Raw genomic sequence first — 12,975 nt, 5'->3', positions numbered from 1 at the left:
AATTTTACTTTTCAAAACTCAGAAATTTTATCCATTGAATTTAAAAATAAATATTCATAAATATCTTTAGACTTGACACTCATAGAAGAAAATTTATTATTAATTAAAATGTTCAAGGAAAAAAACTTCTTTCACTAAATAACAAATTAAATTAATTAAATATGGAAATTCAAGAAATAAGAAAAAATTTACTTCCCCTTAGAATTATTTGATACAGCAATTTGGATCTATTGCACAAAAATAGATAAAATGGTGACACACATTACCCTTTTGTGCAAGCATGTTTGTAGTCTATATGCTTATGTTGCTACAAAACTATCACCTTCCTTCCAATTTTCAAAGGATGTTTGTTGTCAATGGTAATTCCCAGCTTGTTCTGAATTTTTTTTCTTTATAACAAGAAACTCATGTATAGTTCTTCACATAGATCAATGATACTGACCAAACTTCCTAATATCACACAAATTAAAATGTAGTTTTACACCTTTTTCATTGTATGTAGGACTCAGCAAAATAACACAATGCTTAATAATTATTACAGTATTTATATTACACTTGCATGTTTATTAATCAAACTTTACTTGAAGAGTCTTGTGAATTATGATCACTGAAGTTTCACAACAATGCACGAGATATCGTCGTTGCTTTTCCTGTTAACCGCTTCTTCAGTGAGGCGCTTTGCTGAAGATCGAGCATCCTTTATATCTTTGATACAATTAACCGCTTCTTGATTCGACATTACCTGGAATTATATACGAATAAACAGATTTATCTACTGGTTAAATAAGCATCATGCTTAATTTGATCAAAGACTGACCTTCCATAATCCATCACTGGCTAATATGATAAACTCTGCATCATCATTTATCTTCTCCACTGTCACGTATGGCTCTGAACTCAAATGTTTCTTCAAGCTTTTGTCACCAAATGCCCTAGACACTGCCAACCGTCCATCAACTCGCGGAACATCGCCTGAATTGATGACAGAATATGTATCCTTAGTGCTGAAGAGCAATTCTATACTGCTCTAAGTGAACTTTTTCTAAGTAACTCGTTAAGATAAGAAATGCATCGAAAATCGTAAGTTCACTTAGCGACAAATGCCATAGCCACATGATCGAATGCAAAATTGTAGTATAGTATATAGACAAACCGGCCCTCGAAATGGTATGCATTGATCTCACATTGACTGATGATGTGACACATTAACTGAATATGCCCCCTTTACATTGATCTCAGAACAATGTCACATGTCATTAATCAATCCCTACACAATTGCAATTATTGAAAAATGTCTCATACATGACCTAAATTTCATAGGCAAACTAGTTCATGGTGGCCTGACATTAATGTGAGATCAACATGCAATGTATCATGTTTAATTAACATGTTGCGTTGTGATCTCTGCATCAGAAGTTAACAGAGGGGCCATTTTGAATGATATTTTACAATTTCGGGGATGTATTTGTCACTTCACAAAAATGATAGACGATTTTAACCGATGCAGACATTTTTGAATACTAATTTGTGTATCAGTCGTTCTAATAAGATAAACAATGTAAAACATATGATACCTGGAAATCTTGAAACAAAACCACCTCTATTTTTGATATCCTCGTGCTCTGTGGTTGGTTCATGATCGACCGAGAGTTGTTTGGCCACGCCTTTCGTTGATAAGACAGCCCGAGAGTCTCCGATATTGGCAACTATTAACTTCTGGCCGTTAATCAATATTGCAGTAACCGCGGTTGAACCCCCTCTACCCAATTCACCTGACTTCTCTAAAATACTAGAATCGGTTATACTATACGCTCTCTTGACAGCATCTTCAGGTTCTCTCCAGAAGTCAGGCTACATGGGAAAAAAAGGACGGTTGGACTTGTACTACAGATGGAAACCATATTCATTCATGCGACTTGAATTAACGTTTATGAATTGTTCAAGTTGGTTTTTCGAGAATCTGCAAGCAGATCTGTCTGAAAACTCGACTACAGTTTATGAATCATGGAAAGCAGTACAACAGTTAAGAAGTAACCGGAAAAGGGAAGTTACCTCTTTTAAGATATTATCAAACAAATGAGACTGCAAGTAGTTAGGTACATTGTGACCAGCATGACCATCAAATATTGCAAATAAGCCTAATTCATGGCTATCAATTTGCTTAAATCTAGCCACAAGATAATCCTCCATTTCATGATATGATTTTCCCTTTACCAAGTGAAAGCCGTGAGTTATGTGTTTCGACATCTTGCTCTTTCCTTTCCCTGAATCAGGGTCTGATAAACCAAACCCAACTTTTTCCTGCAACCAACGCGCACTAATGTCAAATGACAGTCACAAATTTGACTAGAATACGAAGCGAGGGAAAGTAGACAAAAAGATTTGGAAACTCTTATCAGCATATGGGGTAACAATAATAACCATTAGCTTATAAAGTAGTCAGAAATAAACACACACGGTGTGTAAGAGGGAAGTGCGGAGACCTAGTATCAAACTCAGACACTCGCAGAAAATGTTCGCACATCGAAACTACTAGGGTTGTAACAACTAACAACAGAGACAATTTTAGTAAAATTTTGATAACATCATTGTAATTTTGCTACACAACAGAAGCCTAAAATACAAACTAGTGATGATACAAGCTAACAAGAGACAATAAATAGATAGTGAAACCTCGTTAGCTCTAAACAAAGACTTCACTTTGAACAATTCACACTGGCAGGTGTTATAAACAGTTTAACATAATCTAGTATTAGCATATTTTTCTTACACAAAAACAAAGATACATAACAATTCTTTTGATAAATTTCCCTACAGATCGGGGCTAGTTGAAAGGTTCCACCTTTAGTCAAACACAAGTCAAAGTGAATTAGGGAAGAACAAACACAAGAAAACTAATAGGGTTATTCAATAAGCAATTAAAAAAAGTCCATTGAATCAAATTGATGAATATTGGTAACAACAAATGAATATCTCAGCATATAATATTGGAACAATGAATTTAACAATAATAAAGGGAGTGAAATGAAGGATCTGTTGATATATATATATACCTTCATCTTATGAAGGATATCTCTGGCAGCCATGAGTGAATGATGGGTTGAAGAAGAAGGAAGAGAAATAGTTGAGTTGACTTGACTTGAGAGTTGAGAGAGTGTTGAGTGGTGAATGAATGAAGGATGAAGATGGTGGACAATAATTATTTATGGCCTCCACAGATTGAAAAAGACAACTACCTCTACAGCTTTTTCTTTCTTTTTTTATGACAACTTACTAAAACTGTTTTCTGGTTTACTTTTACACTACTTTACGCGTTCCACCAACCAAGTCTATGTTAATTTTTATCTTTCACAGCAAGTAACTAATCTTATTTAATATAAACAATTCTATGGGATGGAACTGAAATTTTGTTTAACAAGTTGGACTTCTACACCCAATTTTCACTTATCACTAAGCATATAAATTTGGTGATGAATTGAAGTCCGAGGAGTCAAGTCTTGCATCAATTAAAAATGGATAAAGTGTTGAATATAAAAAAAAGATGTTCATACAAGGGAATTTATCCTACCATCCCCACCGAATGATCTCCACATATTTACATAATATCCCTTTTATTCATGCTAAGATTTTATTAAAAAGTTCGGATGAAAAATCTGATAGGACAAATAAAAATTCGATATAAATCAAAAAATCGAATAGTTTATATAAAAAATTTGGTATAACAGATATTTCAAAAAACCAATATGTGGTGAAACAAACTCGATTTTTAAAAAGTATTTATCTTTAGTGGATTTTTTGTTAAAAGTTAAAAATTCCATAGTTTAAAAAGTATTGGTTTTTTCAAAATCATCTTTCATAACTGAATTTTTAGTAGGTCTGTTAAAAATTCGATAATGTAAATTCAAGGGTTGAGATTTTGTCGATAATTTTGTTCAGCTGTGATTGCGCCGACCGTTTTGTGTGGTCCAAAATAAATACGAAGTTGTATAAATAGGGGTCATGTGTTGGTAAAAACATATTACATTGCCTCACTATTTTTTTAAGGTAGAAGTGTACTACAACAGGGTGAAACCTCTTGTTGAGTTTGGACTCCCGGAGGACACGACGTGTGCAAGACCCTAATTTTGACTCTAAGATCCTTCATGTTATCTCATTATATGCATTGGCTTTGGGATCACACTTTAGCATCATCCTTACCCATAATTCATTGGGTTTGCATTGAGAAAGATCACCAAACACATTTGGTTGTATCATACTTTGTTTTTCTTTGTTTGCTAACCAAAATGCCAAAAATATGTCTATGTATAGCCTTGTTTCTTTTGTAGGTAGTGTGTGCTTCCACCTATGCCTCATCAAGCTCACAACTAGGATTTGAGACCCTCAGTACAAGGAGATCAATCAAGGAAAGATTCACAATGGTTCTAAGCATCATATATGGTGAACGATTATAGGTCATTTTGTTTGTGCCCTAGTTAGAAGGTCAACTTCCAAGGACCATAACTTGCTCATTTTTTATGAGATGAAGGTCATCCAAGTTTCATGATCAATTTCAAGATGTCCTCTCTAACTTTTATTCTTTGAGAAATGTCAAATTCAACTTGCAAAGGCATCTGCCAAGAGGAAACATTATAGGTCATTTTGGACCATTACCACTGAACAAGAAATTTTCCTCAACTTCTAAAATGCATAACTCCTTCATGCCAAATACAAATGAGGTCAAATTTGTGACCAAATTGAATAGGTTTGAAAGATATACAACTTTGATGAATGAACATTTTCCATTTGAAGCTCATAGCAAAAGTTATTCAAGGTGGAAGAAGTGCATATTTGACTTGGTACTTAGAAAAATTTCAATTATGTTTGATATTTCAAACTTCCACCCCAAAATTTATCATGATTCAAGCTTAAAATGGAAAAGTGTTCAAGATGAAAGTTGTTCCCCTTGATGTCACCTTTCCAAAAAGTCCAAGATCACTTCATTTGGACAAGATTTTAGGGACTTGCGTATAGCTACTTTGTTGGATTTATTTTGGCAATATTTTGATTCAAGTGATCATTTCCCTTTGCATGCTTCCATTTGATGACCTCAGTACTCATTATGCACGAATTGAAGTTGGATTGCATCATTCTTTAGGCCCAAATCATTGCTCATGCATCCATGCACTATGGTTTCTAATTTTGTCAAAAATTAAAAGGATGCAAAATTGAATTCCATTGGCTATATAAACAAGTGCATTGCCTCAAGAATGACACACACACCTTGCCCAAGCTTTGCCAAGAGATCTCAGAACCTCACACCATAGAATTCCTTGAAGATTTCTTTGAAATCGCGTTTGAATTTCACCTTCTGTTTTAAAGTTCAAACTCCAAGGCTTTATAGCCTTTCTTATCTCAATTGATCACTGCAAGAAAGAGGAGGAAGAATCAAGAAAATTCAGATCGATATCAAGCCAATTTGAAGCTACCCGAAGGTGGTTTTTCAGAAACTTTGAGCCTTCGATTCCATCTCAATTCTTCACCATTCTCTTTGATTTTTGGTTGGCTAAAGTCCTACCAATATAGGCAACAAGATTGAGTTTCTTTGAGGTCAAATCGAAGCAACTCAGATCATGAACCTCAAATTTCAAATCCATGTATCTTTATATATACTTGGAATTAGAAGAAATGGAGGTCAGATTTGTGCTCCTTAGCATTTTTCCTTCAAAAACATGTACTCACTTTTCATTTTTCATTTGGTTGAGGGTGGACCAATCCGGTGAGATCCACCGGAGAAGATGACCGGAGCTAGGGCTCCGGTGGTGCGTTCGCAAGGTCCAAGCTATCTGATTTGGTTCCCACGTTCTAATCTTGATCGTCTCTTTTGATTACCACTCCTGCAGCGTGTTTGACTTGGTCTTTGGTGGACTGCACACGCGTGGCCATCAGATCTTCCACCTTAGTTAATGAGGGAGATCTAATGGCCCTTAGTTTTTTGCATTTTCTGATTTTTCATTTAATTACCTTATTTTATTTAATTCATAATAAATCCATTTTTAATCCAAAAAATATAGGAGTTTCACCAAAAATCTTTAAATATTTTTCTCTTCCATATTCTGAATTTAAATTATTTTTTGGATTAATTTTGGTATTTTTCATGAATTAAATATTTTTGTGCATATTTTCAATTGTTTAAAAATACTTCTGACATTTTAAAAATAGTGAAATTTTTTGTATAAGGTCCTTTGACCTTGTTTGACCTAGGATAAATCCCTTGGCTATTTATTTGGTGTTTTGAAGGGATTTTAGGTTTTGACCAAATTAAAATGTATTTTAATTCATTTTTAATGTGATTTTTAATTGATTAAATGTTTAAAAATATTGTTGAGCCATTTTTATGGTCTTGTGATGTTTGACTTTCTTTTTGGGCCTTGGTCATGGTTGATTTGACTTTTGTTGGATCAAAACCATTGAATTTAAGGGATTAATGAAATGTACATTTCATCTCCCAAAATGAATGAATGGTTTTGATTTGATGAAATTTCTCTCTTGATCAATTTGTGTTTCTATCTTCCCCTCCTTCTTCATCTTCATCCTTATTCTTTCCCATTCCCCCATTTGACCAATGAAATCTCTAATGTCTAAAGGCTAATTGATTCATCAATGACCTTGTGTCAGATGAATTAATACAAGTATGACTGAGATAGGTCGCTCCCTTTTTTTTAGTGTGTGGTATGTTTTAGAAGTTTGATTCTTTGTACCAAATATCTAACATGCATTAACACCTATATTTTTATTGCACAACCTCATATAGTTGTAACTTCTACATAAGTCCAATAACGATTGCTTAACATAGAGCTAAATTTGGCGCACAAGGCATATCTTTCTAGTAAGTGAGATTGTAAGTCTCTCATTCTTCATGGCATTGTGTGGAGACTTGACATTTTTTCCTTTCATGGGAGCTAGTGGTGTACTTGTTGAATTATCTAAGTTGGATCCCTTCTAATTGAAGATGTCTTGGTTTAAGGATTCATACTTGTGAATGAATGGTTGAGTGTTCTCCAAAGAATGACTTAATCAATTAAAAATCACCATTAACACCACTAACTTTTGAATAACATTTAACTAACTCTTGTTAATATTGCTTTACTTTCAAGTCATTTACTATTATGCAATTTAAATTTCAATCATTTATCATCCATTGTCATTTACATTCCATATAACTTGTTTATGTTTCAAGTCATTTTCACTTTGCTCATTTGATCCATATCTTGTGATTGTATATATTGGTTGCCTGCTTTTGGTTTTGTTTATGGTCTTAGAACCTTAAAACATTTAATAACAAGAAAAAAGCCTAAAAAACATTTGGTGGACTGTTGAACTTGATCTGAACTTTTGGACTTAGGATTATGCAACATTCCCTATGCTAAAGGACTTGGCCAATGCCAACATTTTGAGACTGAGCTATCTTGAATTGTGCCTTCATCTGATGCAAGACTTTGAGGCCCTTGGTTTCATATGTTACCCTATCTTTTTGCTCAATTGTTATTTTGTTCCTATTTTCTATGTTTGATGTTTTATTCTGAGTTTGATCAAAGAATACTTCATCTGATACATCGGAAGACAATGAAGACTACTAGCTATTGGAGTGCTTGCTTGGATGTGGCTATCTTTATTTGATGTCTTGACCTTCATGATGTTTGGATATTTCTCATTACTTATTGCTTATTGCTTGATTAAAGTCCAAAGGAAAATGGGTTTCTATATGACATTCTTGCCTCTTGGATTGCATCACATTAGTCAGTTCTTTTTAACTCTTAACTTTTAATTTATGCTTAGGATGGTCTCTTCATCTTCTCCCACTTCTTAAATTTCAAAATATCTCACTCTTTTCAAAACCTTTTCTTTGCTTGTGATTTCAAACTTAGACATTGTTTAACAATTAGAAACTTTGGCCTTATGCCATTGAATTTTCAAACTTTTTCTTAAATCAAACTTGTAAATAAATTTAACCATATTGACTCAAATTTCAAAAGACAAAAAGAATTAGCAACCCCACTCAAACCTTTGGCCTTTTTGTGCCCATTTTACTTAAACTTTTTTTAAAAAACAATTCACCAACTCATTTGAAATTTTTACCATAAACTACGGGGTTTTGATCCCTCATTTTTATGTTAGTACGTAGGCACAAGACCAAAGGTGTTGTCAAACACAAAAATATAATCAGTGAATTCTTTTCTCATCCCCACACTCTATTTTATCAAACATCTTTTATACCAAAAACACATGAACACATAAAAAGGGCTCCCTAGGAGTACGTAGGACACTTTGTGTGCTAACACCTTCCCTTTGTGTAACAAACCCCCTTACTTGTAATTTCTGGCATTTTATTAATTTTGATTTGAAAACTTCTTATCCTTGGGTTTTGTTTGTACTTTTCCCTTTTCCTTTGGAAGCAATAAAAGCGCGGTAGTGACTCTGGTTTTATTGACGTTAAGTTTATCCATAGCTTGATGGTCATGAATTTACCGCTACAACGTGTCTTGCTCTTCTAAGATCCAAGTTGAATAATATGTTGTCCCACACCGAGAACATAAAGGTGAGTAAGATCGAATTTCTTGCACCATGGATTGATATTGATGAAAGTGTGAAATACTGTTGTATTGAGTTGAAGAGTGATGAGAATTTGAAGGTTATGTGGATAATATATCATTGTAGGCTAACCAAAGGACCGGTCCAGTTTGATGCGACAATTTCTAGATTTGTTGACGACATAATCAAGATGTTGAAACATCCATAATTATCGTGTATTTGCAAAGTATAAACCTCACCATTTGGATTTAACAAACCCATGAGGTTATCCATGTGGATCAAAAGGTTATTCACGCAAACGTTGAATGTTACTCGTGCCATGTGGATCAAAAGGTCCTCCAACATGAGAAAGTCTAATATCATTTACATGCTACCTAGGTGGAATGATGCAAGGGTGTGATACAGGAACTTACCACTCAAAGTACTCATTCAGTCACTATGCAGAGAACTGAACTTCCACTGCACGATCTTTAAAGGCATATGCAAAGTTGATAACGTGACTAACAAAAATCAATGCTCTGAAATGGGATAGCAGAGACTAGTTGTGGGATGTTTCAGACATATCCAAACTGACGCAAACACCTCTCCGGTAAGTGTCTAGCCACTAAGATCTCTTATCGAAAATAACCAGGAAAAATTGAAGTGTCATCAAACTCCCAATGCACTTTACGGTATGCGTAGTGTGCCTAGATGACATTGTCTAAGGTCAACACATGAATCCTCTACCTGTATTCCATAACACCTCCTGGATGTGCATGTCTTCCCCCTCAATCTCTTGGCCCGTGTGGACTCACTAATGGTAGGAATAAACTACTTATCACAAATGTACGGGAAATGCTCGTATATCCAACACTGCAAAATAACATAGGAAAATCAATAAATTTCATATAAAGAACTAAAGTAATAAGAAATATTAATTTTGTATACTTGAAATAGACTCATAGAATTGGAAAGATGCATCGTCTCAAAGATAGTTTCCTTTCTAAGTCCAACATATATAACAGTGGGTGCGACACACCCTCATGGCCATCCAACATGCTCAAGGCGACTAAACAACTACATGTACTTCACATCGATATATGCATGAGACTTATCCGCTAAGATAGTACATCCTACAAGATGTATCATATAAACTCTGACGACTTCCTCATTCATAGACTAACACACTAGATCTTTATACCTATCGCGAAGTCAAGATAGAAGAAATTAAGTAATCCTGTTAGTCCTAAACTTCTCTATCACCTGTTTCTAAATAACCCCTAAATCCTGTACAATAGTAATACATGCACGCTCCTGGCTAATGAGAGGAACTGTAAAGAAATTAACTGTCAGGTGAAGATGGAATAGAGAGGAGACGCCATCGAAGGTAATTGTCATCTCACCAAATATAATATGGAAGGAAGATGTCTCCTTATGCCATCGCTCAACAAAGGTTGTCAATAGCTAACCGTCGAGCATAGTTGGCGGACAATTCACCAGTGGAAGAACACCACAATCATCAATAATCATATTAACCTCTCGTGGCATCGGGACATATAAGGCCTTCTTCAGCTTCCCCTCATGGGTGGGTACCCTCAGCGACAGTCGGTCCTGTAATAAACAAAGTAAAACACATAAGTTATTTTCAATGTATCAATAATAAATAAAGTCACATCATTGACATATATAATATACACACCTCTCCCTTCCATAATCTGAGTGCCACATGAGCAGCATATCCAATGAGCATGGAACAGTTAATGGGTCCTCCAAGAAACCCTTCATTCATGTGTACAGACGAATCTATTGAAGTTGGAGCCGTAACATATGTCTCAACTGGAGGAGTAACCTCCATATCATTCGTAGAAGGCGCCTCAGTAGTCATCCGTAGAGTAATCTATGTAGTCTTCGGAGCCTTTGTCTTAGAAGGATGAGGCACCTCTGTCATCTCATAAGGATGTGGTACCTCTGTCTCTGCCACCATCTGCATGTCATCCTCAATTGTTTCCTGGATATCCTCGGCAACAGGCTTATCATCACGATCTATGGTCCGCCTAACAGCATGTCTAGATCCTCTAAGTTAGATATTAGGGGGTACACAAAGTTGCTCGTCCGCCAACGGCCTCCCGTGAGAACTGGTCGGGGCTACTCTTCTCGCCCAGAGATGTGATTCTTCCTGTCATCTCCCCTTGCACGTGCCCTCGTTGTTGCAGTTGCAGCTCTGTCACACTGTCGAAAAGCTATTGTGTCGCATGATCCTATGGTCCTCACTTGAAAAAAAGTCAAACTTAAACTACCAGATTTTTTGAAATAACTAGTACAAAAATACTTTTTTTAAAATATTTCAAAATATATGGTAAAACAAGCCATTTTTCCGGATTCTTTTTTAAAAAATCTGGTAAAAATGCATACATATTTACCATATTTTTTTGAACATGTAGTAAAAACCATGCATTTTTACCAAAATTTTCAAAAAAAAACCCAAAAAAATGTATGCATTTTTACTGGTTTTAAAAAAAAAAGGTAAAAATGAATGAAAAACATGTGTTTCTATCGGATATTTCTAAAAATGCGGTAAAATTGCATGAGTTTTTACTACAAATCTGGTATAATTTTAAAAATTCGGTATAAAAATTGATACTTATTTGTCATAATGTGGAGGTTTGCTTGAAAAATCCGGTAAACATGAGAGGTTTTAAAAAAACTAGATATATTCCAATTGATTTGTGAAAATGAATTTTTATATTTTAAAGGGTTAATATGATAAATGCAAAGGTTATGTGGGGGTGCCAAGTCAAATTGTGGGGGTGGCAGAATAAATTTTCTTCATATAAATTAGAGTGAGATCCTCCATTTCAGCCACCCGTTTTGAATTTGATAGTTTACGCCCATTCTATTTCTCAACCATTTTGTATTACTGACGCAATGGAGAATATTTTTGTCTTTCCACCCTATGTTAGCACAATACTCGATACCCTTTCATAAATACCTTGGATAGAATGAATATAGACAATCCTTGCCTTTTTTTTCTCTAGGGCTTTCTTAAAAAACTCTTTAAGAACTCTATCACACCCCTTATCAAATTCAATGAAAATCAAATGCAAGTCTTGTTGGTCTATTCGATATTGCTTCTTCACATGTCATAGTAGATAGATCACTTTCATGGTCGACCTCTTATGCATAAAACCAATTTGATTCTCCGTAACTTGAGTATTTTTTCTTATTCTGTGTCCAATCACTCTTTCCCATAATTTCATGGTATGACTCAGACTTTTGACTCCCCCCTATAATTTATACAATTTTGTATATCCAACTAGTTCTAATAGATTGAAACTAAAGTATTTCTTCTCCATTCATTTGACTTTTGCTTTGACCACATAATTCCGTTAAAGAGTTTAGTGAGAAACTCAATGCCTATATTTCAAAAAAAATTCTACACTTCAATTGGAAAATAAAAAATTTAATTTAATTTTGTTAAAGTTTTTTGTAACATAAGGGTATTATTGTATTTTAGAATAGTTAACATTTCTCTTTCTTCTATTTATTTCATCTTTCTCTTAAACCAATCAATACTTCAAATCTACACTATTTCTCACCAATTTCCTTTTCTCTCGCACTCTCTCAACTTTTGCTCTCTTTTCCATTTTTTTTATCATTATCAATAAAATATTTGTTCGAACAATTAGACTTTTCAAGAAGAATGAAGAAAAATAATAAGAGAGTAAGAGAGAGAAACTATATTGTGAAAAGGTAATTTATTGAAATGAAGTTGATGTTGTTGTACATTTGGTTTACAATGTCGCATATATATATATATATATATATATATATATATATATATATATATATATATATAGAGAGAGAGAGAGAGAGAGAGAGAGAGAGAGAGAGAGAGAGAGGCAACAAATCAAAATTTACAAATTGTAGAATTTGACTCTATCGAATACTTGCTATACACACTTCGACACACAAGATGTATTCAACTTTGTCGATACAACATGTATCAAATGCATTTTTCCTACTAAAACATCGAATTACATCTTCTGACTACACCTCCAAATTCATGTTTGTGATGCTCCTTATGCCAATTCTTCTTTTCAACTCCTTAAACCTGACTTCTTCAGGGGCTTGGTGAGTATATCATCTAGTTTCCATTCTGACTTGCAATGCTCAAGTTCAAGCTTTCCTTTATTTAATTGATCTCTAAGAAAATGATACCTTCTCTCTATGTGCTTACTTCGACCGTGACATACAAGATGATTTTCCAGGCCGATGACTGTCTTGTTATTGACAAGTAGCTTCATTTTCTTAGGTTACATGATCTTGAGCTCTTTGAGTAGCACTTCTATCCATATTGCTTGACACGCTGCTGTTGAAAAGTATATCTTCGGCAAATATTTTATATCGTATCCACAGAGATTGGTTGAT

The 12,975-nt window shown here is 34.4% G+C and overlaps 1 protein-coding gene across 1 annotated transcript; it reads right to left on the bottom strand.

Moving 5' to 3' along the window:
- Positions 1-432: 432 nt before the first annotated feature.
- Positions 433-3,311, bottom strand: LOC127086305 (probable protein phosphatase 2C 39). The gene is made up of 5 exons (XM_051027049.1): positions 3,054-3,311; positions 2,053-2,301; positions 1,575-1,851; positions 818-972; positions 433-742 (listed from the first exon to the last, which is right to left on the bottom strand). The coding sequence occupies exons 1-5, from the start codon at positions 3,084-3,086 to the stop codon at positions 605-607; spliced, it is 852 nt and encodes a 283-aa protein (XP_050883006.1). The 5' UTR covers positions 3,087-3,311; the 3' UTR covers positions 433-604.
- Positions 3,312-12,975: the final 9,664 nt, after the last annotated feature.

The sequence above is a fragment of the Lathyrus oleraceus genome, chromosome 5 (assembly GCF_024323335.1).
Source record: "Lathyrus oleraceus cultivar Zhongwan6 chromosome 5, CAAS_Psat_ZW6_1.0, whole genome shotgun sequence".
NCBI classification, from domain to species: Eukaryota; Viridiplantae; Streptophyta; class Magnoliopsida; order Fabales; family Fabaceae; genus Lathyrus; species Lathyrus oleraceus.
This window is presented reverse-complemented; position numbering and strand designations above follow the sequence as displayed.